This window comes from Mesoplodon bidens (genome assembly GCF_964165515.1).
Source record: "Mesoplodon bidens genome assembly, chromosome: 15".
NCBI classification, from domain to species: domain Eukaryota; kingdom Metazoa; phylum Chordata; class Mammalia; order Artiodactyla; family Ziphiidae; genus Mesoplodon; species Mesoplodon bidens.
In genome coordinates, this window is record NC_138171.1 from 29,970,205 (window position 1) to 29,992,157 (window position 21,953).

Here is a 21,953-nt window from a genome sequence, read left to right on the forward strand (position 1 = left end):
TTTTTTTTTTGCGGTACGCGGGCCTCTCACTGCCGCGGCCTCCCCCGTCGCGGAGCACAGGCTCCAGACGCGCAGGCCCAGCAGCCATGGCCCACGGGCCCAGCCACTCCGCGGCATGTGGGATCCTCCCAGACCGGGGCACGAACGCGCGTCCCCTGCATCGGCAGGCGGACTCCCATCCACTGCGCCACCAGGGAAGCCCAGGACCTGGTGTTTTCTAATCAAGTTAGGAGCTCCCGCATTGGTATATTTTCTTTAATAGCTCTTTCCTCTCCTTTCATCTCACAGAACATGCAGGAAAGAGAAAGAGGGATTATGAGACATATCTCCAAGTCAGTAGACACATGTCAAACACCAACTGCATTTGTATCTCCTGCCTGGAACTCCCTCCAGGGCCAATTTGATGTTTTCAATTACAACTTAATATGTTCCTGATCCAACTCTCCCACATCTGCTCCTCTTGAAGTCTTGTCCTTCTCAGCAGAGGAGATTCCGCTCTTTCAGCTGCGAGGCCAAAGGTTTGTTTGGCATCTTCTTTGACTCCATTTTTTCTTAATCTTTAAAATATAACTATGCTCATACTCCCACTCTACCACTGAGTCCAAACTGCTTCTGTCTTTGTATCTCCCTATAACCTGTTTTCAACACAAAAGTTAGAGGGGTCATACTAACCCCATCAGATAAGCCACTGAGTGAGTGGCTTCCATCCCCCTCAGCCTGAAAGCCAAAGCTCTTACAATGGCCCACACAGCCCTCTAAGATCTGACCCGCACTGCAGGGATGAGTTTAATTTCTTACTATTTCTTCTGTACCTGAATCTACCTATTTTGACCTCCTGGCTCTTCCCAGAACGTGCCAGGTATACTTTCACCTTTGCACTCTCTGTCCCCTCTCTTGTAATGTTCTTTTCCTCAGATGTCTGCTAGCCTCACTCCCTCAACCCCCTTCGGGTCTCTGCTCAATTGGCATCTTATGAGAGAGGTGTCCTCTGACTTCACGCAGCCTATGGGATATAGCAATCCTCTCTCTTGATACTCCCCACCCTCACCCCAATTCCTCTCCAAAGCACTGACTACAGCTACACACACTGTATTTTCTAATTTGTTTATTGTGTGTCTCTGCAATAAGAATGTAAGGTAGTTGCTAGGTGCTGTAATCAATGGTGCCTAAAGCAGGGCAGGTGAATGAACTGGACATTGAACTCCAGGCAGACCCCTGGCCACTCCAAGAACATTTTCCTGACTAACCCAGCCTATCACAAAAGGTCAATTCTTACAGAGGAAAAGGCAAATCTGATGGGCAGCCTTGCTGATCATACAGACCTGGGTCTTAGCCTGGGGCTGAGGAAAAGGCAAATCTGATGGGCAGCCTTGCTGATCATACAGACCTGGGTCTTAGCCTGGGGCTGGGGGGATAGGTACAGCCTGCCTGGGCTATTTCCTGAGTTCCTACAAACAATTCATCTGTACAACGGTACTTGACTTTACTCCACGCAACAACATTAGCACCGCCAAGCCCAGGTCTGCCTCAGTCCTGACCAAACAGCAGTGGGCGCTTCAGTAGAGAACATGGTGTGCTACGTTCTACAAAGAGCGAGCCCTCTGCTCCCTGGCTTCTCTTGGAGGCTTCTCCCACTGCCTGAGCATGTGTGCATATGACCATGTAGAGTGCTTTCCACTGGTTCTGTAGTGTCTGGATGGTCCTAGATGCTAGGAGAGCCCCTCACACTGCAGCAACACTCTGGTAAGCAGGCCTGAAGCTTACAAACTGCCTTAAATCTCTTTGTAGTTGTGTTTAATGGCCTTAATGCTCATGGTGAAGTGCCCTAGCCTTGCTCCTCAGCATTAGCTTTTTCCTCCTCTTCTAAAAAAAAGTGTCTGGGGGCTTCCCTGGTGGCGCAGTGGTTGAGACTCCGCCTGCCGATGCAGAGGACACGGGTTCGTGCCCTGGTCTGGGAAGATCCCACATGCCGTGGAGCGGCTGGGCCCGTGAGCTATGGCCGCTGAGCCTGCGCGTCCGGAGCCTGTGCTCCGCAATGGGAGAGGCCACAGCAGTGAGAGGCCCACGTACCACCAAAAAAAAAAAAAAAAAAGAAAAAAGTGTCTGGGGCTTTTTACTTTCCATGTTTGGTACAAGCTGTAGAGACTCTCATTTCTTAGGGTTAAAAAGAACTGAAAGGGACTTCCCTGGTGGCACAGTGGTTAAGAATCCGCCTGCCAATGCAGGGGACATGGGTTCGATCCCTGGTCCAGGAAGATCCCACATGCCGCAGAGCAACTAAGCCTGTGCACCACAACTACTGAGCCTGCACTCTAGAGCCCGTGAGCCACAACTACCGAAGCCTGCGCACCTAGAGCCTGTGCTCCGCAACAAGTGAAGCCACTGCAATGAGAAGCCGGCGCAACGCAACGAAGAGTAGCCCCCGCTCGCCGCAACTAGAGAAAGCCCACGTGTAGCAATGAAGACCCAACACAACCATAAATAAATAAATAAATAATCTTATTAAAAAAAAAAGAACTGAAACATTTATAAGTCAGTCCTGAGGATTTTGGCAATTTTAATACAATAGATTTCCCTTAGACAGGGTGACTGGGGAATTCCCAAGTTTTCAGAGGATTACATTAATTTTCACTGATTTTAATGGAAAAAAGAGCAAAAATCAGGCCCCAGGCTTCTTGGTGAGGCCAATGTATCTAGGTGAAGCATCTGGGCACTGCAGCCAGGAGCCACTGAGGCAGACAGCAGGTCTTTGGTGTCAATCACTCTACTTGTTAATGGGGTGCCTGCTAATGCCCTCCCTTACTGCCCAGCCCCTGCCTTATAACCATCCTGGGCATGGCTTCCAGACAGCAGGAGGCAGCCCTCACCTCAGAAGGATGCACACTGATCCAGCTGCTGAAGCCTGTACCTGGCCACTCTGGCTGAACTGCCCCAACTGCATGATGAAGGCAAAAAACTAACTCTTTGTGTTGCCTCTTTCTTTTCAGTATTCTCTTTATTAAAAACAAAAACAAAACAGAAATGAAAAACCCAGCAGGGCTTTAACTTTCTTTCCTCTGAAACAACAGATATTCCATACAATTGTCTTTCAGGCTCTATTTTACATTTGAAATTTAAGCCTACAATTTTACCTCGTTTTACATTAATTCAATTTTTGTTTTGAGCAATACTGTTTTAAATGTAGATAATGTAAAGAATAATTTTACAATGTTCCAGAGTATAAACAAATACAGCCCCTCAAATTCCTTAAAATTATTAAAACTCAGATTTCCGCAGTTTTACTTATTTGTGTATGTATTAAGTTCTATACAATTTTGTCACCTGTGTAGGCTCCACCACCACGATAAAGATACTGAACAGTTCCGCACCACAAAGCTCCCTTGTGTTGCCCTTTTATAACCACACCCACCTCCCTCCTGCCCCCAACTCCCATCCCTAACTCCTGGCAACCACTAATCAGTCCTCCATTCCTAAAATTTTATCATTTCAAAATACATTAATTTTTAAAACAACCACCTAATAATCCACTTGAGGTCAAAGCTCAGCACCACTGCCCACCTGCTGCAGTAAGTAGAATGGGACCAGGCCACTCTAGGGGCAAAAGAAAACGCCGCCCTACAGCACAGAATCCTGTAAATCAAAATAAAGGCCACATTCAAGGAATAAAATTCTCAACATGAGAAGCCTCTGGGGTGTCCCCTCACCAACAACCTCAATACTGGGCTCTAAGGCCCAGCCCCAAGGAGATGGACATGCTACAAAGAGGCTGCCGTGTGTTCCCTGCTGAGCCTCAAGAGAATGGGCCCAGCCTGTAATAACAGTGTCATAGTGAGCACCACAGCAGGAAATCCATCTGAGGTTCCTAGTGTCCTGGGGCTATGACTGGGCAAGAACTGGGTCTGAGAGTACAAGTGGGCTGGCCATACACTGTCACTGCAGTCCAGAGCAGCCAGGACACCTAGCACTTTTGCAGACTTGTACAGTTAGAGACAAGGAGTCAACAATGCTTTCTGAAGTAATGGAAGATGGATATGACCTCAGCTGCACAATGTCAAGCTACCAAATTTGACTCCAGGTCCACACCCCCAATGACTCTCAACTCTGGAGAAGCAGCAGGAGGTGATGAAGCTAGGCCAACCCATTCCTTTGACCATTAGAGGCGATGGAAAACAAGTGATCTCTAGCCTTCTGGCTCTGTGGCTTCCACAAACTCAGCCCACTAGTAGGACAAAAGGGTCAACAGAAGGGAAGCCCAAAGCAGGTGTAAGAACAAGATCTCAAGAAGAGAAAAGATGGCCTGGCAGGGCACATACTCCCAACTGCCTCCTGCAGCGCCACTGGCCTGGCTTTCCTCTAGTTCTCACCATCACACCCCAGAGACCAAACAGGGCTTTGGATCCGGGCCTATTCTCTACTGGAAACAATTAGCCAGTTGCAAATACTAATTATTATGAGCACAAAAAAACACAGCATAGCACAAAAGCACTTTGTGAGAACTGCCAAAAGCTTCTTTATCACCAACTATAATGACAGCAGCAAAGAGCACAGCCCATGTTTTCTTGATCTGGCACGTTCTCCTCTGGGCCCAGGGGATGATGGGCCTGCTTCCTCCCTGGAAGCTCTTAGAACAGGTCAAGGGAAGCACCTTGCAGCCAGGGCTCCCCAAGCAGTGGTACACACTCCGAAACTGTCCTCACAGGGAGCTCCCTGCCCAACTGGATTATTCATGCTCCTCACTGAGGGGCCAAGGAAACCCTCCTGCACTAGCCATTCCGTGGATAATGGGGCTCGAGACTAGAGAGTGGGGACTGTCTCTGCAACTCCACAGGAGGGAGGACTGAAAAAACTGAAGCTCCCTTGCCTCGGTGGCAAAGGAAGAAGCTTAGGGACCATTACCGTTAGAAGAATTATCAAAGTATCTTGCCCAGAAAACCGCCTCCCTAACTTTCTGCCTTCTGAGGATATTATGATGTTGAGGCCAAACTTAAAACTTGTGTGCAATCTTCACCAGTCACTCTGGGCCACAGGATGGCAACAGTTCTTGTTGAAGGCATATCTGTGTAACACAGACACTTCTCATGCATGTGTGTTTGTTCTGTGCCCCAAGTTAGCCACACATGAAATAACAATAATGGCAAGGTCACCACCCTACCCCACTATCCCCAAAAGACTTCCAGTGCTCACCCTTGTAACACCACCAGTAGTCTGGTCTTCTTGCGGATGTAGGCTGACTGGCGGGCAGAGCAGTTCTGTTGGGCCTCCAGGGCACTGGAAAGGTATCTCTGGAAGTGGGCAGCATGAAAACATTCGGAGCTGTCCATAACTTGACGGTATACCATCCACCTGGAAATGGCAAGTGTAATCTCAGCATGAGGACCAGGCCCACAGGCTCTGCCAGTGGATTCAAATGTGACCAGTACTCCCACAGCCTCTCTGTCCAGTGAACCCATACAGGAGAAAGCAATCCTGGCACCACAGAAACAGGTAGAGTGCACTGGCTGGGTGGGGAGCCCTGTATCCTGCACTCACTACTGGAGCTTTTGGCAGGAAATGCCTTGCCACAGGAAAAAAGGTCAGATAAGCACATGACCAACAGATTTCAGAGTTGAGAAAGACTCCTGAACAGGCAGTCACTTCCTGAAGGATCATTCAGTAAAATGGCTTCAGTCTAGTTTTCAGTAAAATTCTTGCTAAGAATAAGTAATGGGGGGAGGGGGAGTTCCCTAGGGGCCTAGTGGTTAGGATTCGGCACTTTCACTGCAGTGGCCCAGGTTCAATTCCTGGTTGGGGAACTGAGATCCCACATGCCAAGTGGCCCAGTCAAAAAAAAAAGAATAATGGGATAATGGGTAGGGTGAAGAATTCAGATTCTTTACAGAACAAAATCAATGGAAATGAGGGAGGAACTGGTTAGCTATTGAGTACTTATGAAGGAGGTCTAATATTTCCCCATATCTCTCCAGAACTCACCTCCCCACAGCGCTCCCCCCACCAATCTCCCACTCTAAACTCCCAAACTTCTAGGTGATTTCAGTCTTCTCAATTCTGCTATATGGCCTCCTGCAGGATGCCTTGCCTTTTTTTTTTTTTAAATAAATTTATTTATTTTATTTATTTATTTTTGGTTGTGTCGGGTCTTCGTTGCTGTGTGTGAGCTTTCTCTAGTTGCAAGCGGGGCCTACACTTTGTTGCAGTGCACGAGCTTCTCACTGCGGTGGCTTCTCTTGTTGCAGAGCACAGGCTCTAGGTGCTCAGGCTTCAGGAGTTGTGGCTCGCAGGCTCTAGAGCGCAGGCTCAGTAGTTGTGTCACACGGGCTTAGTTGCTCCGCGGCAACTAAGTGGGATCTTCCTGGACCAGGGCTCGAACCCGTGTCCCCTACATTGGCAGGCGGATTCTTAACCACTGCACCACCAGGGAAGCCCAGGATCCCTTACTTTGAGGTAGACCAACTAGTTATTAAAAGCCTGGTCGGCAAGGGTTGTTTAGCAATCTGCCAACCAAATGGAAGTGATGGATGAATGATTTCCCCAATTTTGCCTAAGCCAGCATGTCCCAGTTCCACCTGAGCTCACGCAGTCCCCTTGTGGTCACGGAAGGATCACATCCACCAGCTCTCAAGTTCTAACCACCCTGGTTCTGAATTCCCCTGCTGACCAGGCACATTCCCAGGCCTCTGCCCATGCTGGTCTTGCTGCTACAGGGCTCTTGCCCAGATATCCAAGGGTTCATTCCCCCATTTCCTCAGGCCTTTGCTCAAATGTCACCTTCTCAGTGAGGTCTTCCCTGAGTACCCAATTTAAAACTGGAATCCCTCCCCCAGCCCAGCACTCCCTATAGTCTTCTCTGCATTAATTTCTCCATAGCACTTTTCACTAGCTAATATACTATTTTCCTTATCTGGTTAATTGTCTATCTTGCCAAACTAGAATACAAGCTCCATGAAGGCAGAGATTTTCTCATCTGTTTTGTTCATTTGTCCCCTATAGTTAGAACAGTATCTGGCATACAGAAAGTACTCAGTATAAATATGTTAAATGAATGGATGGATGGATGACCACTGCGCTGATACCAGTGACACCAAAGGTCAGTGCATGTTGAAGGTTTCCCAGTGCCAAGGCAGACCCAGACATAGAATCCCTTTCCCCAAAGCAAAGGCAGCAGCCATACTAACCTGCCGTATTCCTTATGCAGAGTGACCAGAAAAGCACAGAGCTCGCTAGCATGACAGCCTGGGAGACCAGTTACAATGCTGATAATTACCTACATGAAAGAAAAGCCATGTGGGTTTGTGATTCAACTGGGAGGCAGCGTTGTGTAAGAGGTTAAAAGAACTGACTTCTTGAGCCAGGTTCTATGGGTTTGAACCTCAGCACCAGCACTCACTAGCTATGTGACCTTGGGCTCACAACAGAACCTACCTTGCAGGGTGGATGTAATGATTAACTGAGTTAATATATGTAAACAAAATGCGTGCAACAGTGTCTGGCACATAGCAAACACCATATACAACAATGTAGTGTTACTATAATAATTTCCATGGAGTAGGCTGTGACTAGATCAGTCTATGTGTGGAACAGATAACTAGTGAGAGCCTGCTGTATAGCACAGGGAACTCTACTCAATGCTCTGTGGTGACCTAGATGGGAGGGGTGTCCAGAAGTGAGGGGATATGTGCATAAATATGGCTGATTCACTTTGCTGTACAGCAGAAACTAGCACAACATTGTGAAGCAGCTATACCCAATAAGCTAAAAAAAAAAAAAAAAGTATAATGGAAAATACTGGGCAGAAAGGAGGTTTGGGACAAAAATGCCACAGGCTAAATTGGTGTCGTAAACTCAGCGAAGGAGGGGAGTGGCCTGTGCCTTCCAAGCCACAGGGCCTGAGCTAAGGAAACAAACTGGGTGGAGGAAGCACTTCTCAATCTTGATGGGGAGAAAAGAAGAGGTGCCAGGCTGCACTTTCCTAATCTTGGCACACGACCACATGAAAACAGGGCCCTCTGCAGGCAGACATTCCAAAGCAACTCAAGAAATTAACCAACAAAGAAGGGGTCAAGCAGAGAAGAAAGGAACCATGCATTTGCTGAAGGATAACGATGTCAGTGACATAGCATGGCAAGGGCTTCTTTAAGTGTGTTTTATTTCACAATACACAAGACTCACTGGGACAGGTCTGGAGTGAAGTTCAACTTGGTGGCACTCATCACTTGAGCTAGTCCCATCAGCACAGAGATGGCTATGGATGCCTCTTTTATGGGAAACAGTTCTCCCTCCTCCCCTCTGACCAGACCCTTAGTCTGTATCCCTTTCTGTGCCTATGGGCAGTACTCCATGTAACTGACTTTCTGTTTATACTCTTCCCATCCAAATTTCTCCATCTTGGTTCCCATTCCTCAGCACCCACGCCTCAGCCTCTCAAATCCCAGCAAACATGCTCACAGCCAGATACCTTCTTACTTTAAGGCCAGTCCTGTAGCACTTTGTTATATGAAATATCAATACATATATTAAAAAATATTTAAAATATGTAAAATATAACATTTTCATTTTTAAACTCTTGCTTAAGGGAAAAATGAGGCTTCTGACTGCTTAATGCTTCTATTTCCTTTTGCAGCTGAGTGTCTTTTAGATTTGCACAGAAATAAATGCCCTCTTTGAGCATATTATGACATACGGTTCCAAAGAAATGGTGGGAGGAGTCAAGAAGAGAGACGTGTGAAGCAGGAGATTAAAATCCACTCTTGGGAAGACAGTGTTTATAAAGTGTCACCTTAACCTGGTGGTGCTAGCAAGGTCTCGCTAACACTTCCCCTTACGAAGCTCAATGTGCCAGGTAAGTCCTTGCAACCAGCAAGAGCTGATGGCATGAGAGTACTGAGCAGGAGTTTGCAAGACCTGGAGGGGCAAGGGGAAGGCACAGCAATATGCCAGGGTTTCATCATTGCTATGGGGCTCAGCTGGGTTTAATGTAGATGCCTGTACACAGTCATTATATAGAGTAGGTTTCATGTATATCATTACATCAGTATCCAGGGAGGTGGAGAGTCTTATAAAAGGGACTCCGCCTGAGCTCCTTTTGTTAATTGACACTGAAGATTAAGGGCAGGCTATCAGGATTATCTTCCCATGAATTCCCAGCTTATTTGGTGAGCTGCTGTACCTTGTCATTTTCTACTGTGTGAGTAGGGTTGATTTCAGCTTGCTGCAGCAGGACAGGGAGATGGGTCCTCATCACGGGTTCCCGACTGATGCTGCTGACGGCAAAATGCTGGAGAAACCTAGAAAAAGAAAGACAATGCTATTACGTTACCGTCACCAGCCTTGCCTGAATGTGCCCATTCACATGATAAACATTTAATTGCTGAAAAGAAACCTTAGTGAATATCTCTAGAGAATAAAATTGTATATGGTGTGTCACTACTACTTTTTATAATTATTCTTAAGAAGCTATAAAGAAAGAAAATGGAGCTTAGAAAGCACCAACTCTGAGGTTTCTGACATTTTAAAAGTCAGAAACAGAAAAACAGAGCTCACCCATCCAGCTCTGGGAGTTTGGCTGAGAGTAGCTTTAGAGGACTCCGTTTCTCCCCAGCAGAATGGCTCAGGACACTGAAGAGCTTCTGTGCACTGGAGTGTCTGGAATATCAAAGGCTCACAGATTAGAATTCCATCTCTCTACAGCAAACATACTTTACATAACTTGTTCTGATATTTTCAAGCCAAAGTCCCGTGACAGAGTCAATACTTCTAAAACAAGCATCTCACTGACTTAAGCAAAATTCGGCATTAATGCAGGATGACTGGTTTGCCCACATAGGAAGCCTGGCCTAAAATCTTTGGTAATACTACAGGTTTCTGATTCTTGGTGGATTTCATCTCTCTTGACTTTTGTTCCCCAAGGGCACTGGCTACCTGCAAGTTGGCAGCACTGGAATGATTGTGTCCGCCCTTTCAGAAGCCAGGACCCCTGTGTTACATAACACAAGTCATCCTGCAGAGAGAGCAGACACACACAGCCTAGGGAAGCAAGCATAAACACTGAAGGCAGCCACTTACAATCTCTTTTGTTCCACAGATAATCCATCTTCCTGGATCACTTTTAAAGACAGCCCTGAGTTAGCCTGCTGTTGCCAGGGGGAGAAGACCTAAACAAAACAGAATTTGAGCAAAGAACACTTTAAACCCAACAACAGGATATGGAACCCACATGGGGATTTGATGGCTGTTGAAAATCTAGACTGTCAGTACAGAGAAAAACCATCATAACAAACAAGTTTGTTCCAAAAATAGAGGCCTGAAGCAATTCTGTTCTGTATTTTTAAAAACTAGAATTTCTTTCTGGGTTCTTCTCCCAGGGATTCTGCTCCTTAAGAGGCCAGGAAGCACAGAGGAAGGTATCAGGTAATACTGTTCTGGCAGCAGGGGCATGTCTTCCCTGGTGATAGGGCCAGAGAGAAGGAGTTCAAGCAACCCCTGCCTAGAGGCAGAGGAATAGCTGAAGAGAATCTCTAGGTTCCTAGACTGAAAGGACAAGCACAAGGAGGTAGAAGGACCAGCTGGCAGTAAGATGGAGACACAGACAGGCCCTAAAAGCCGCTCTGCAGCCAAGGCCAGTTCTTGCCTCTTCCCTGTTCTACGAATCTATCCTGAGGGAGGGACTGTCCTCTCAGAAGCTGTTGCATCACACCTTTCCAAGCATTTCCACCAGAATAAGACTGGCCATTTGTATGACTCTGGCTACTGCTTGGTCTCTAAGTAGGCTGTATAATTCTTGGTGAGCTCCCTCACTTGTGCAATCTGTGCTGAGAGCCTATGGTGTGCAGCCTGCCAGGTGGAACCACTTGCAAGGGCAGGGCCTATGAACCATGGGGAGGGAGATTTTGGGGTGGGGTAGAGAGCTCTGACCCAGTAGGTAGGGCCCAACAACTCAATAAAGTAGCTAAAAGGAAAATGAGTCTAATTATGACTTATAAGGGACAAAGAAGATTTTTCTTAGAAGTTAAAAACCCTTTTGTTCAGTTCCTTTAGGTTCTCACCTTTCAATGGCAAGAGTACTATTCCAGGACCCGAAAAGATCAGAAGCAGCCACCCTCACACCAGCCCTCCCAACTCTCCCTCTCAGCACCTCACTGTTAGCCCTGAAACACTGCCTTACCAACTCAATTGCTAGGAAAAAGGGGAGTAATTGTTTTGCTGAATAATGATAGATGTTACCTCTGAGTAAAATGTTTGGTATATCTTGGATTTGGGGAAAAGGGCAATCATCAGAAAATTGTTTGATCCACGGAAATGAACTGGAAGATGGGGAAGCAATGAACTTTTGAAGTCTATCAGAAGGGCAGCAACAATACTGGTGGAATCCTAAAGAGAAAAAGAGGGAGCATCACTGAGAAAAGCCATATGCATGATACAAGCCCTCACATCTACTGTCAGAACACATACGGTGAATGTCAGTCCAGTTATTTTCACATTACGTGGTTTACTGGGATTCAGTTATAGATGTGCTTACCCACACCCAGTTTTTGGAGATATAGGAAGTACAGGGTCTTTTCTCCTAAACTGAAAATATCATCTCTTCCTAGGATATTAATCCCTTATCGGATAAATGACTTGCAAATATTTTCTCCCATTCTGTGGGCTGCTTTTCACATTCTTAATAGAGTCTTTTGATGCAGAGAAGTTTTAAAATTTGATGAAGTCCAACTTATATAGTTTTTTCTTTTGTTGTCTGTGCTTTTAGTGTCAAACCCAAGAAACTGCTGCCTAATCCAAGGTCACGAGGATTTATTCCTATGTTTTCTTCTAAGAATTTAATAGTTTTCATTCCCACATTTAGGCTTATACTCCATTTTGAGGGTTTTTTTTGTATACAGTGTAAGGTAAGAGTCTAACTTCATTCTTTTGCATGTGGATATCCAGTTTTTCCAGCACTGTTTGTTGAAAAGACTGTCCTCTTCTCATCGAATGATCTTGGCACCCTTGTTGAAAATCATTTGACCATATAAGCAAGACTTTCTTTTTGGGCTCTCTATTCTGTTCCATTGGTCTATATATCTAATCTTACACCAATACCACACTGTTACAACTATTGTAGGTCTGTAGCTAGTTTTGAAATTAGGAAGTGTGAGTCCTCCAACTTTCTTCTTTTTCAAGATCATTTTGGCTATTTTGGCAGGGGAGTCCCTTGAGATTCCATATGAATTTCAGGATGGGTTTTTTCATTTCTGCAAAAAACGCCATTGGGGTTTTAACAGGAATTGCCCTGAATCTATTGATTGCTTTGGGTAGTACTGTCATCTTATTTTAATATTAAGTTTTCCAGCCCATGAACGTGGGATGTCTTACCATTTATTTAGGTCTTCTTTAATTTCTTTCAGCAATGTTTTGTGGATTTTGGTGTTTTAAGTCTTTCAACTCCTTGGTTAAATTTATTGGAATTGTTTCCTTAAGAACCGTTTCGGATTATTCACAGTTTGGCTACGGAATTGCAACTGTTTTTTTATCTGTTTATTTCGTATTCTGCAAATTGGTGAATTCGTTTGTTAATTCTAACAGTTTGTGTGTGTGTGGAGGGAATCTTTAGGAATTTCTACATATAAATCATGTCATCCATGAACAGAGCTACTTTTACTTCTTTCGTTCCAATTTAAATGCCTTTTATTTCTTTTGCTCGCCTAATTGCTCTGGCTAGGACTTCCAATACTATGTTGAATAGACGTGGCAAAAGCAAGTATTTTCGTCTTGTTCCTGATCTTAGAGGAAAAGGTGTTTTTTTTTTTTAAGTTTGTTTATATATACTTTAAAATTTTTATTTATTTATTTTTGGCTGTGGGCTTCTCTAGTTGCAGCACATGGGCTTAGTTGTGTTATGTGGGATTTTAGGTCCCCAACCAGGGACCAAACCTGGGCCCACTGCATTGGGAGCATGAAGTCTTAACCACTGGACTGCCAGGGAAGTCCCTTTTTTTTTTTTTTTTTTTAAATCATTTAAGATTTCATTATGAAAGTCATATGTTCATTAAATAAAAATTTGAGAAAAACATAAAAATAGAATAGAGAATAAAGGTTAAAAAAATTAATCCAAGGTCCCATCACCCAACTCCAACTACAGCTAACATTTTAGTACTTTTTCCTTCTAGTCTTTTCTTCCTATGCATTCATTGACTTCCCTTTTTTATGTATTGGGAAATCATATTCACTTTTACAGTTTCATATCTTGCTTTTAAAACTTAATCTACCATTAGCATCTACCATGTTGTTGTAAACTATCTGTAAACATTTTCAAAGGCTGCATCCGACTCCCCTCTTAGCCCACCACTATGACTGGACATTCATATTATCAATTCCACTTCATCTTTTGTCTACTTCACTGTACCTTTTATCTACTCTTTACTAATTTACTAATTTACTGTTATACATGGTAGCATGCATCTGATGTGCTTCCACGTATCTGTTAACTAACCTCACGTCCTCTGAACACCCATGACCTGGCACTCAGTGTTTTCATGTTGATAAAGTTAGAGCTCTTCATAGAAAAGAAACAGCAACTCATTTTTTTTAATCACCAAAAACAGTTTTCCTGGTTTGTGTTTTTGTCTTTTAATTCCCTTTTTGAATACTTTTCAGAGTTTTAAATTATCAGTGTGATAAAATTTATGCTACATCCATACAGTGGAATACTACTCATCAATAAAGCAATAAAAAGGAAAAACTATTGATACACACCACAACATGGATGACCTAAAAATCATGTTGAGTGAAAAATGCCAGGCTCAAAAGGGTACAGAATGTATCATCTCCATTTATATAACATTTTAGAAAATGCAAACTAATCTACAGTGACAGAAAGCTAATAAGTGGTTGCCTGAAGCCAGAAGCTGGGGGAAAAGATGATCTGCAAAAAGGTATTAGAAAACTTTTGGTGGGGTGACAAAAATCTGTATCTTGACTGTGCTGGTGGTTTCATGAATATATACATCTGTCAAAACTTTAAACAGATACAGTTAACTGTATGTATGTATGTATTTATAATATATTTTATTCAATCCAACATATCCCAAATATTTTAAATGTAATCAATATAAAAATATTATGATATTTTACATGCTTTTTTTTAGGTATAGCTGATGTACAATATTATATAAATTTCAGGTGTACAACATAGTGATTCACAATTTTTAAGGGTTATATTCCATTTATAGTTATTATAAAATATTGGCTATATTGCCTGTGTTGTACAATAAGTCCCTGTAGCCAGTTAATTGCACTTAAAGTATATTTCAATAAATTATCAGCAAAAAGTTAAAAAATCCTTAAGTGGCCAAATCTGACAAACTGTTTCTTTAGAATTTCTTGTATCATTTCTAAGCTTAGATTAGAAAGTCTTCCTGTCCTTAAAGATTTAATAAATATTCATCTTTATATTCTCCTTAACTGGACTTATTGTGGTGATAATTTAATAATATATATGTCTAAGACAGTAGATCTTAAAAGTTCTCATCAGAATCTGAAAAAGAATGGATATATGTATAATTGAATCGCTTTGCTGTACACTTGAAACTAATACACTGTAAATCAACTATACCCCAATATAAAATAAAAATTAAATTTAAAAAAGTTCTCATAAGAAAAATAATTTGTAACTATACCCTTTTTTCTACTTATGAAATTTTAAAATATTTAATTTTCTCAGAAGTTTATTTTCATTTTTGATATGAGTTAAAAATCCATCCCCACCCACCCCAAAATTAGGTAACTTATCATTCCAGCCCTTAAGTCTCACCCTTTCCTTCCTGATGCTGGAAGACTCTTTAACCTAATTAATATCACATATCAAAGCTTTCACCTAATATAGCCATCTAACTTGTCTGGTTGGTCTGCCTGCATTTTTGAATAGCAGTTAAGGAACAAGGTTCTGGGGAGGGTGGGAGGGAGGGAGATGCATGAGGGAAGGGATGTGGGAACAGATGTATATGTATGACTGATTCACTTTGTTATAAAGCAGAAACTAATAAAAAAAAAAAAAAAAAGGAACAAGGTTCTATGTGGAAGAAAGACATAACTCTTCCTGACTTGCTCACAGAATTCATTTTCAGAGCTATCTGACCAAACCACTTTACCCGGTCTCTGTCCTGGCTCCCAAACAAGCTGGTTTTGAGGCTGAGACCACACAGGGTGGAGGGCCTGCCCTCTGCTTTGGTGTCACACTGTGATGAGCTGTGCCCTGGCCAAAGGGTACAGGCTAGGGGAAACTCATAGCTACCCCTATGGCTCACAAGAGCCTCTCCATGACTTTCCTGCCTGCCTGCCTGCCTCAAGGGCAGTGCTGGTTCCTAATACCCTGCCCTGTGGTGGTAGAGGGAAGACAGGGAGCTATCTGATTTTCCCTTAGAAGTGTGAGTATCTTTTTGAACATCAAAACCATGGACTGTAAAACACCTACCCCATCATAGAACAAAACGGAATTCATGTGATCCTTGGAAATGATGATATTTCCGTGATGACGGTCAGAAAACAGAAGTCCACCAGAGAAGAAATGTACTTTCCCTGGAAGGAAAAGAGAGCTGGTAAGAGCTGGAGGGCTGGATTCTGGGGACCAGTATCACAACGTTCTTCCTGCAGGTTCCAGGCCAAGACAGAGTGGTTACTAGAGACCATCTGAAGTGCTTAAGTTAAACAATCTTTATGCTGAGCCCTGTGCGCTGAGAAAGCCAATGTACCCTCTTAGGGTCTCAGAGAGAAATGAGGCATCAGATACAGTCTTTGCATAAGAATTAGAAAAAGAAACAAGTGAGTAAGTTATCAGCTGATGGAGAGAGGCAAAATTCACATTCACTTATGGGTGTCTTCCAGGGAAATACACTAAAAAAGACTTTGGTATGTCTGCTCCATTACTGAGTTTATAGATGCTCCTTTCTACTATCTTGGCAGAAGCTGGCTCGGCTCTGAAATGACCACATCTCTCTCATAAGGCCCAAGAAAGAGCACTAGGGCATGAGTTGTTGAAAGACTGGTGAAGGGTGCTTAAGGGCCCCTTGCCAGGAAAGGAACATGTGAGTTAGGCAATAAGTGAATTCTACAGACACTGGAGGCTGCTGTTCTGTAGTTCCCAAAAGCAAGATGGGTGGGACATGGACACTGAATGTGGGTTCCTTAGAATAAGGATTCAGGTTTAAGGAGAGCTGCTTGTTTCCTGGGTGGCCAAGGTTACACAGCAGCTCAGTATGGGCCCTAGGGAGTAGATCACAGAAATGATGGACACTAAGGTCACAAGGGTTAAGGCTGGGCCTGGGCTTGCTTTGGAGACCCAAATGAAGTACCCAGGGCACCCATAAGACCCCTAGGTGAAGCTGCTCTCTGGAATGGTCCAAGCTGGATCCTTCCTATTCCTGTAATAGCCTTTCTTTCCATGTTTTCACAAACAGACAAGAGATAAAGTATTTCTTAGAGCTCAAGGCACAGGCTTGGGGAAAGCCGCCAATATCTTATTGCTAAGGCAGAGGACATGAGACCAAGAAGAGGGACTGATTCCTTGAGCTGTAGTTCTAAAAAGGCAGCCCCAAAGCTGTGTAAGTTGTAATGACAAGGAGAGCAAAGGCCAAGTTTTGAAGGTTTCCTGAGAAGTTGGGGTTTCAGGAGGCAGAGAGGGGCCTAGAGAGTATGTGTGCTTGTGTGTGTGCATGTTAATGGGGGATGGGGAGAAGTGGGGGAGGTGGAGGCAGTTTTTAGGTACTAGAGGACGGTCTGAAGCCTGAATCTCAACAAAAGAACAAGACAACCAGTCAGAGGGAACTAATGCCAACCTTACCAGCCAGCCCAGTTCAAGGCACTCAATGGTTCAAGTCCTGTAAGGCTTCTACCCTCTAACAAGTAAAATCTAGCCTCACCTACACACAGTCTTGCCCTATGGCCCTCTTGAGTGGAGGTTCCTCATGCCCCAGCCTCATCCTGCACCCATGCCAAGGTTCATCACTGCTGTTCTCAGACCATTCCCTCCCACAATGGCACAATATTTTCATTCCCTCAGAGACTCATGCCCCTCCTTTCCTTCACTGCTCACATCTACTCCCTCCTAATTATGCTACAACACTTCAAACAGCTTCTGAATGTGTTCACAGTCTTCTCTTCCAAAGCCGACACTCCCATTCCCTCTGAGAGATCAGGGGGTGGGCCATGCCACGCTCTGGCCTTGCTGCTCCTCAATGCCAGTTCCATACCAGTAAAGCAGCACCCAGAATGTCTTAACTTCTGAAATCTTCAGCTCCAGAACCTACTCTCTGACTACAAAATGCCATCATACTTTTAACTATCTCACTCCCCAAACCTCATCCCATGATGTCACTGAGCCTTTGAAGCCTTCAGTTCCCCCATTTTCCCTTATTGCTCAGAAGTTTCTGACTTTCCTCTCATCCACATTCAGGGCCAATCCCCAGGGACAAGACAAGCTTTTGATCTCTGTTTTGTCAGGGAAAGGGATGGGAACAGATTTTATTTAGTATTTACTAAGCACCAACCATGTCATATACATTATAGTTTTCCATCTTTGCAACAACTGTAAGAGGTAGTATTATTTTTAGAGGACTGATGGGAAACTCAAGCTTAGAGAGATCTTCCCAAAAGTCATAGAACTGCTTGATAGTGGAGCCAAGTACAGAACACAGGTTTGTCTGATGTCAGGGCACTGCACCACGCTAGCCACTTCGGTTCTCTTTTTTCCTTTACTTCTGCTCTCTCCACAGCCCATCTGTGGCTAATCTGATGAGGTACCTTCTCTGCTTGCTCAACCTCAACAAGCCCTCAGTGCTGCCTGGCAGTCCCACCACTGCCATCTCCTTCCATCAACTCCTCCAGGGCCCACCCAAAGCCCTTAACACTCTCCTAACACCACAACTTCTTAAACTCCAGCCACAAGATGACTCTACCTACTGTTACAGAGGAAAGAGGGGTCAACAGGTGTAATCAGGTAGAAACTGCTCCCCTACCTACTGCTTAGTATCTGGACCCTTCCATGTCCTGGGCTCACCATCCACCTGTATACCTCTAACATAAAGCTTCTCAGGAACAAGTACCACTCAAAGGCCTCCTGGACAAACCTCAAAATCATTCCAAAGCTTCCAGAAAACAGCACATATCTGAGAGCTGGTACATTCCAAGTAGTCACTGGGAAGATGGGAAAAGAAGTGGATCAGGGAGGTCATCTCCAGCACTTCTTCTCCCTCTAGATTCTAAAGCCTCAAAACAAAATGGAAAAGAGGCAGAGAGAAATTCACAAGGCAGTGCTGGAAAAGCACTCACTATGGGACCTGGCCCAGGACAAGAGCTGATTTTAGTACTGGTGCAGACTGTTCTGTGTTGCAACTACCCTTTGCTCTGGGAATAGTAACTCTGTTATTATTCTCAGGGCACACATGAGATAACTGAAGTCTCTCACTGGGTGGTCCAATGCCAGTGCCCCAGTCTCTTAGATACTAATCCACTTGAAGTAGTAACACTTCCAGTATCTGTTCTGGACTTGTGACTGTCAAACTGTTATCTGATAGGACATGCCTTTGCAAGGGCTTCTCAGTGACTGGGGGAGCCAATTCCTGATGAGATCTCCCTGGCTCCTTAACCAATCCCTGGTGCCTTGCTTAACGGGCTCTTTCATTCCTTCTCCATTCTGTGAGCCTGAAAACCCAAGGTAAGAGGAAGGTCCCCCTCAGTACCCAAGAAGTAGCAGGGGACTACAGCAGGGCTTTTGATTGACCTCTACATCCCCGGAGATCTAACAGGAATGAGCCCTCAGGGCAAAATAAGACACCAAATGTTAATGAAGAATTTGGCTTTTCCTCCTTCAGACAACTGGCTGTACAAATAAAAACGCTTGGACTTCCCTGGTGGCATAGTGGTTAAGAATTCGCCTGCCAATGTAGGGGACACGGGTTCGAGCTTTGGTCCGGGAAGATCCCACATGCCGCAGAGCAACTAAGCCCGTGTGCCACAACTACTGAGCCTGCGCTTTAAAGCCCCTGAGCCACAGCTACTGAGCCCGCGTGCCTAGAGCCCATGCTCTGCAACAAGAGAAGCCACCACAATGAGAAGCATGTGCACCACAACAAAGACTAGCCCCCACTCGCCACAAACTAGAGAAAGCCCTCATGCAGCAAAGACCCAACACAGCCAAAAATAAATAAATTAATTAATTAAAAAATAAATAAATAAAATAAAAATCCTCCAGTGGTCCAGCCTGTGTAAAGAGGGAACATTATCACTGCTGGGAAAATATTATGATGCAATGGCTGGATAATTCTCCTTCTGTGTGTGTGACAGTATGTGAAGTATACATATATGATTTAAAGAAAAAAACCTGGGCTTCCCTGGTGGCGCGGTGGTTGAGAGTCCGCCTGCCGATGCAGGGGACGTGGGTTCGTGCCCCGGTCCGGGAGGACCCCACATTGCGGAGTGGCTAGGTCCGTGAGCCATGGCCACTGAGCTTGCGCATCTGGAGCCTGTGCTCCGCAATGGGAGAGGCCACAGCAGTGAGAGGCCCGCGTACCGCAAAAAAAAAAAAGGAAAAAAAAAAAAGAAAAAAACCTAAACAACAACAAACCCTGATGCCTGTATATGCACCACTCAGCTTAAGAAATCAAGTATTCCTAGTGCCTTTGAAGCCTCCTCAATGTCCTTCCTCAAAGGCCCTCTCTCTTCCACCCAGAGGGAACCAACATCCCAAATTTTATGTAGCTTTACCATACTTCAATGTATCTATAAACTATATATGATTTAGTCTTGTCTCTTTTACTTTCATACAAATGGAATCTTAACACATGTGTTCTTCTGTGACTTGCTTACTTCTTTCAGCATCCTGTTCCTGAGAGTCATCCATGCTGTAGGTAACTTGCAACTGTGGGTAATATGTATGTTGTAGGTATATGCTATATAATTCATTCATGCTCAGTGCTGCAGAGAACTTTCTCTTTTAAAGTGTCCCTCAACAGTTTCATATCAGCACAAGGGAACACATGAGAGGGTGCAGAATGAAGCAGATGGCCACTGCCTGGGCCTTCTCATCACAGGAAGGTGAAACTAAGCTTGGTCACCAGAGTTCTCAGACTTTATGTGTCAGTGGTACCAGCATCTCTGCTCCTCATTGCTAAAAAATCTCTGCCTGATGGAAAAAATACTCTGGAATCTGTAAATTGCTACAGAGATAATGAAGGTGCTGCCCGAGGGCCAACCATTCACTGAGGCTTGCAGGAAGTAGTAGATATATGGTCAACTGATATTCAACAAAGGTGCAAAGACAATTCAAAGTAGAAAGGAGAGTCTTTTCAACAAATGGTGCTGGAAAAAATGGATATTCCCATGTAAAACAATGAACATCAATTCATACCTTGCACCAGATATTCTGCCCATTAGCACCAGCCACAGTGGAAAACTTCGTACTTCATAGGGATGGCAGGTAGTGTTCTCAGAATGATTTTGCCTCACTACCGGGGTAAAATTAGTCCTAAACTAAATGCTGCTCTGCTTCTTGCCTAACAAAGCTTAAAAGAAGGCCCAGATGATAAGAGTGGAGAGAAATAGAGCAGTTATTATCACTGTATTCCCTATGTTTGCGGCTAGAGGAAAGACTGAACCACGTTAACCTGAGACATGAAAGATGTAAAAAATGTCTAAATTGAACTTCTAGAGATGAACAATACCATTTCTGAGAAGAAACACACACTGGGTAAGACTAATGACATGACAGCTGTTGACAGCTTAGCTACTCCGTGGTTCTGCTGCCTCAGCATCCATCTTGTTTGGCCAAGCGGCCTGCACGGGCCTTAAACTGACACTAGCCCGCGCATGCGAGCACATGTCCTAGACAACAGCCTGCAGAGTCACAAGCAAATGTAAGTTCTTGATATGACTTTCCCAGCAGCCCTTGTCATCAACAGTCTCCCCTGCCTCCTTAGTGCCTTCCCCTTGTGTGCCCCTTATATAAGACCTCCATGAGCTTAACAAAATTCCACTCTTTTTAGTTTGAATTGACCAGTTTGGCCTTAGCCAAAAGGCTAAGGAATCCCCAAGCACTCCAACCCACAGACCCTAATAAAGGCATGTACCCAGGTCCAGCCTGCACCTTGCCTTGACCACCACCCCCTGGCCCCCACACCTCCGTGTAGCCCCTCAAGGTATGCCATGTACTTCCTCCTGGATCTGTGAATAATAAACTTCTTTATTTCAATTTCTTTCGTGGTCTTTTGTTGAACCTGGCTCACCATCCAGCAGCCTGTGTTCCGTTTAACAAATGTTAATTTAACAAACTCATAACAACAATGCAGAACAAAAGATTAGTAAATCAGAATATGTAGAAACTATGCAAAATAAAACACAAAGAGAAAAAAGACTAAAAATAATTGTACAGAGCATCAGGGAGCTGTGGGACAACGTTAGGCAGCCAGATGTATGTAATTGGAATCCCTGAAGGAGAGGGGAAAAACTGAAGAAATAATGGCCAAAAAATTTCCAAATTTGAGGAAAACTCTAAATCCATCAACTCAAGAAACTAAATGAATCCCAAGCATAAGCAACATGAAGAAAACCACACCAGTCACATAAAGATCAGACTGCTTAAAATCTGTGATAAAAAGAAAGAAAATCTTAAAAGCAGCTGGTAATAAAAGACATCTTATATAGAAAGGAACAAAGGTAAGAATGACAGTAGATTTCTGCTCAGAAATAATGTTAGCAAGAAGACAGTGGAGTGGAGCAACATCTTTAAAGCACAGAAAGAAATGGTCAACCTACAATTCTTTACCAAGTGAAAATATCTTTCAAAAGCCTCAGGGTTGGGACTTCTGAAATGGCTGTGAGGAGTCTGGAAAATTCTCTCCCCAGGAAGCAGCCATAAAACTGGACTGTCAAAAACAACTAGTTAAGGACTCTGGAAACGGACCAAAGTTATACAACAAAACTGAGAAACA

General features: G+C 44.1%; 1 protein-coding gene across 3 annotated transcripts in view; it reads right to left on the bottom strand.

Moving 5' to 3' along the window:
- Window positions 1-21,953, bottom strand: part of DNAAF9 (dynein axonemal assembly factor 9) — a 150,671-nt gene that overhangs the window by 35,717 nt on the left and 93,001 nt on the right. For all 3 annotated transcript variants that reach the window (XM_081257891.1, XM_081257890.1, XM_081257889.1), the window contains 7 exons: window positions 15,446-15,549; window positions 11,218-11,364; window positions 10,060-10,148; window positions 9,538-9,639; window positions 9,164-9,281; window positions 7,173-7,261; window positions 5,185-5,343 (listed from right to left, as the gene is read on the bottom strand). In XM_081257891.1, coding sequence (XP_081114017.1) covers window positions 5,185-5,343; window positions 7,173-7,261; window positions 9,164-9,281; window positions 9,538-9,639; window positions 10,060-10,148; window positions 11,218-11,364; window positions 15,446-15,549 — 808 coding nt within the window. The remainder of the gene's footprint in view (window positions 1-5,184; window positions 5,344-7,172; window positions 7,262-9,163; window positions 9,282-9,537; window positions 9,640-10,059; window positions 10,149-11,217; window positions 11,365-15,445; window positions 15,550-21,953) is intronic.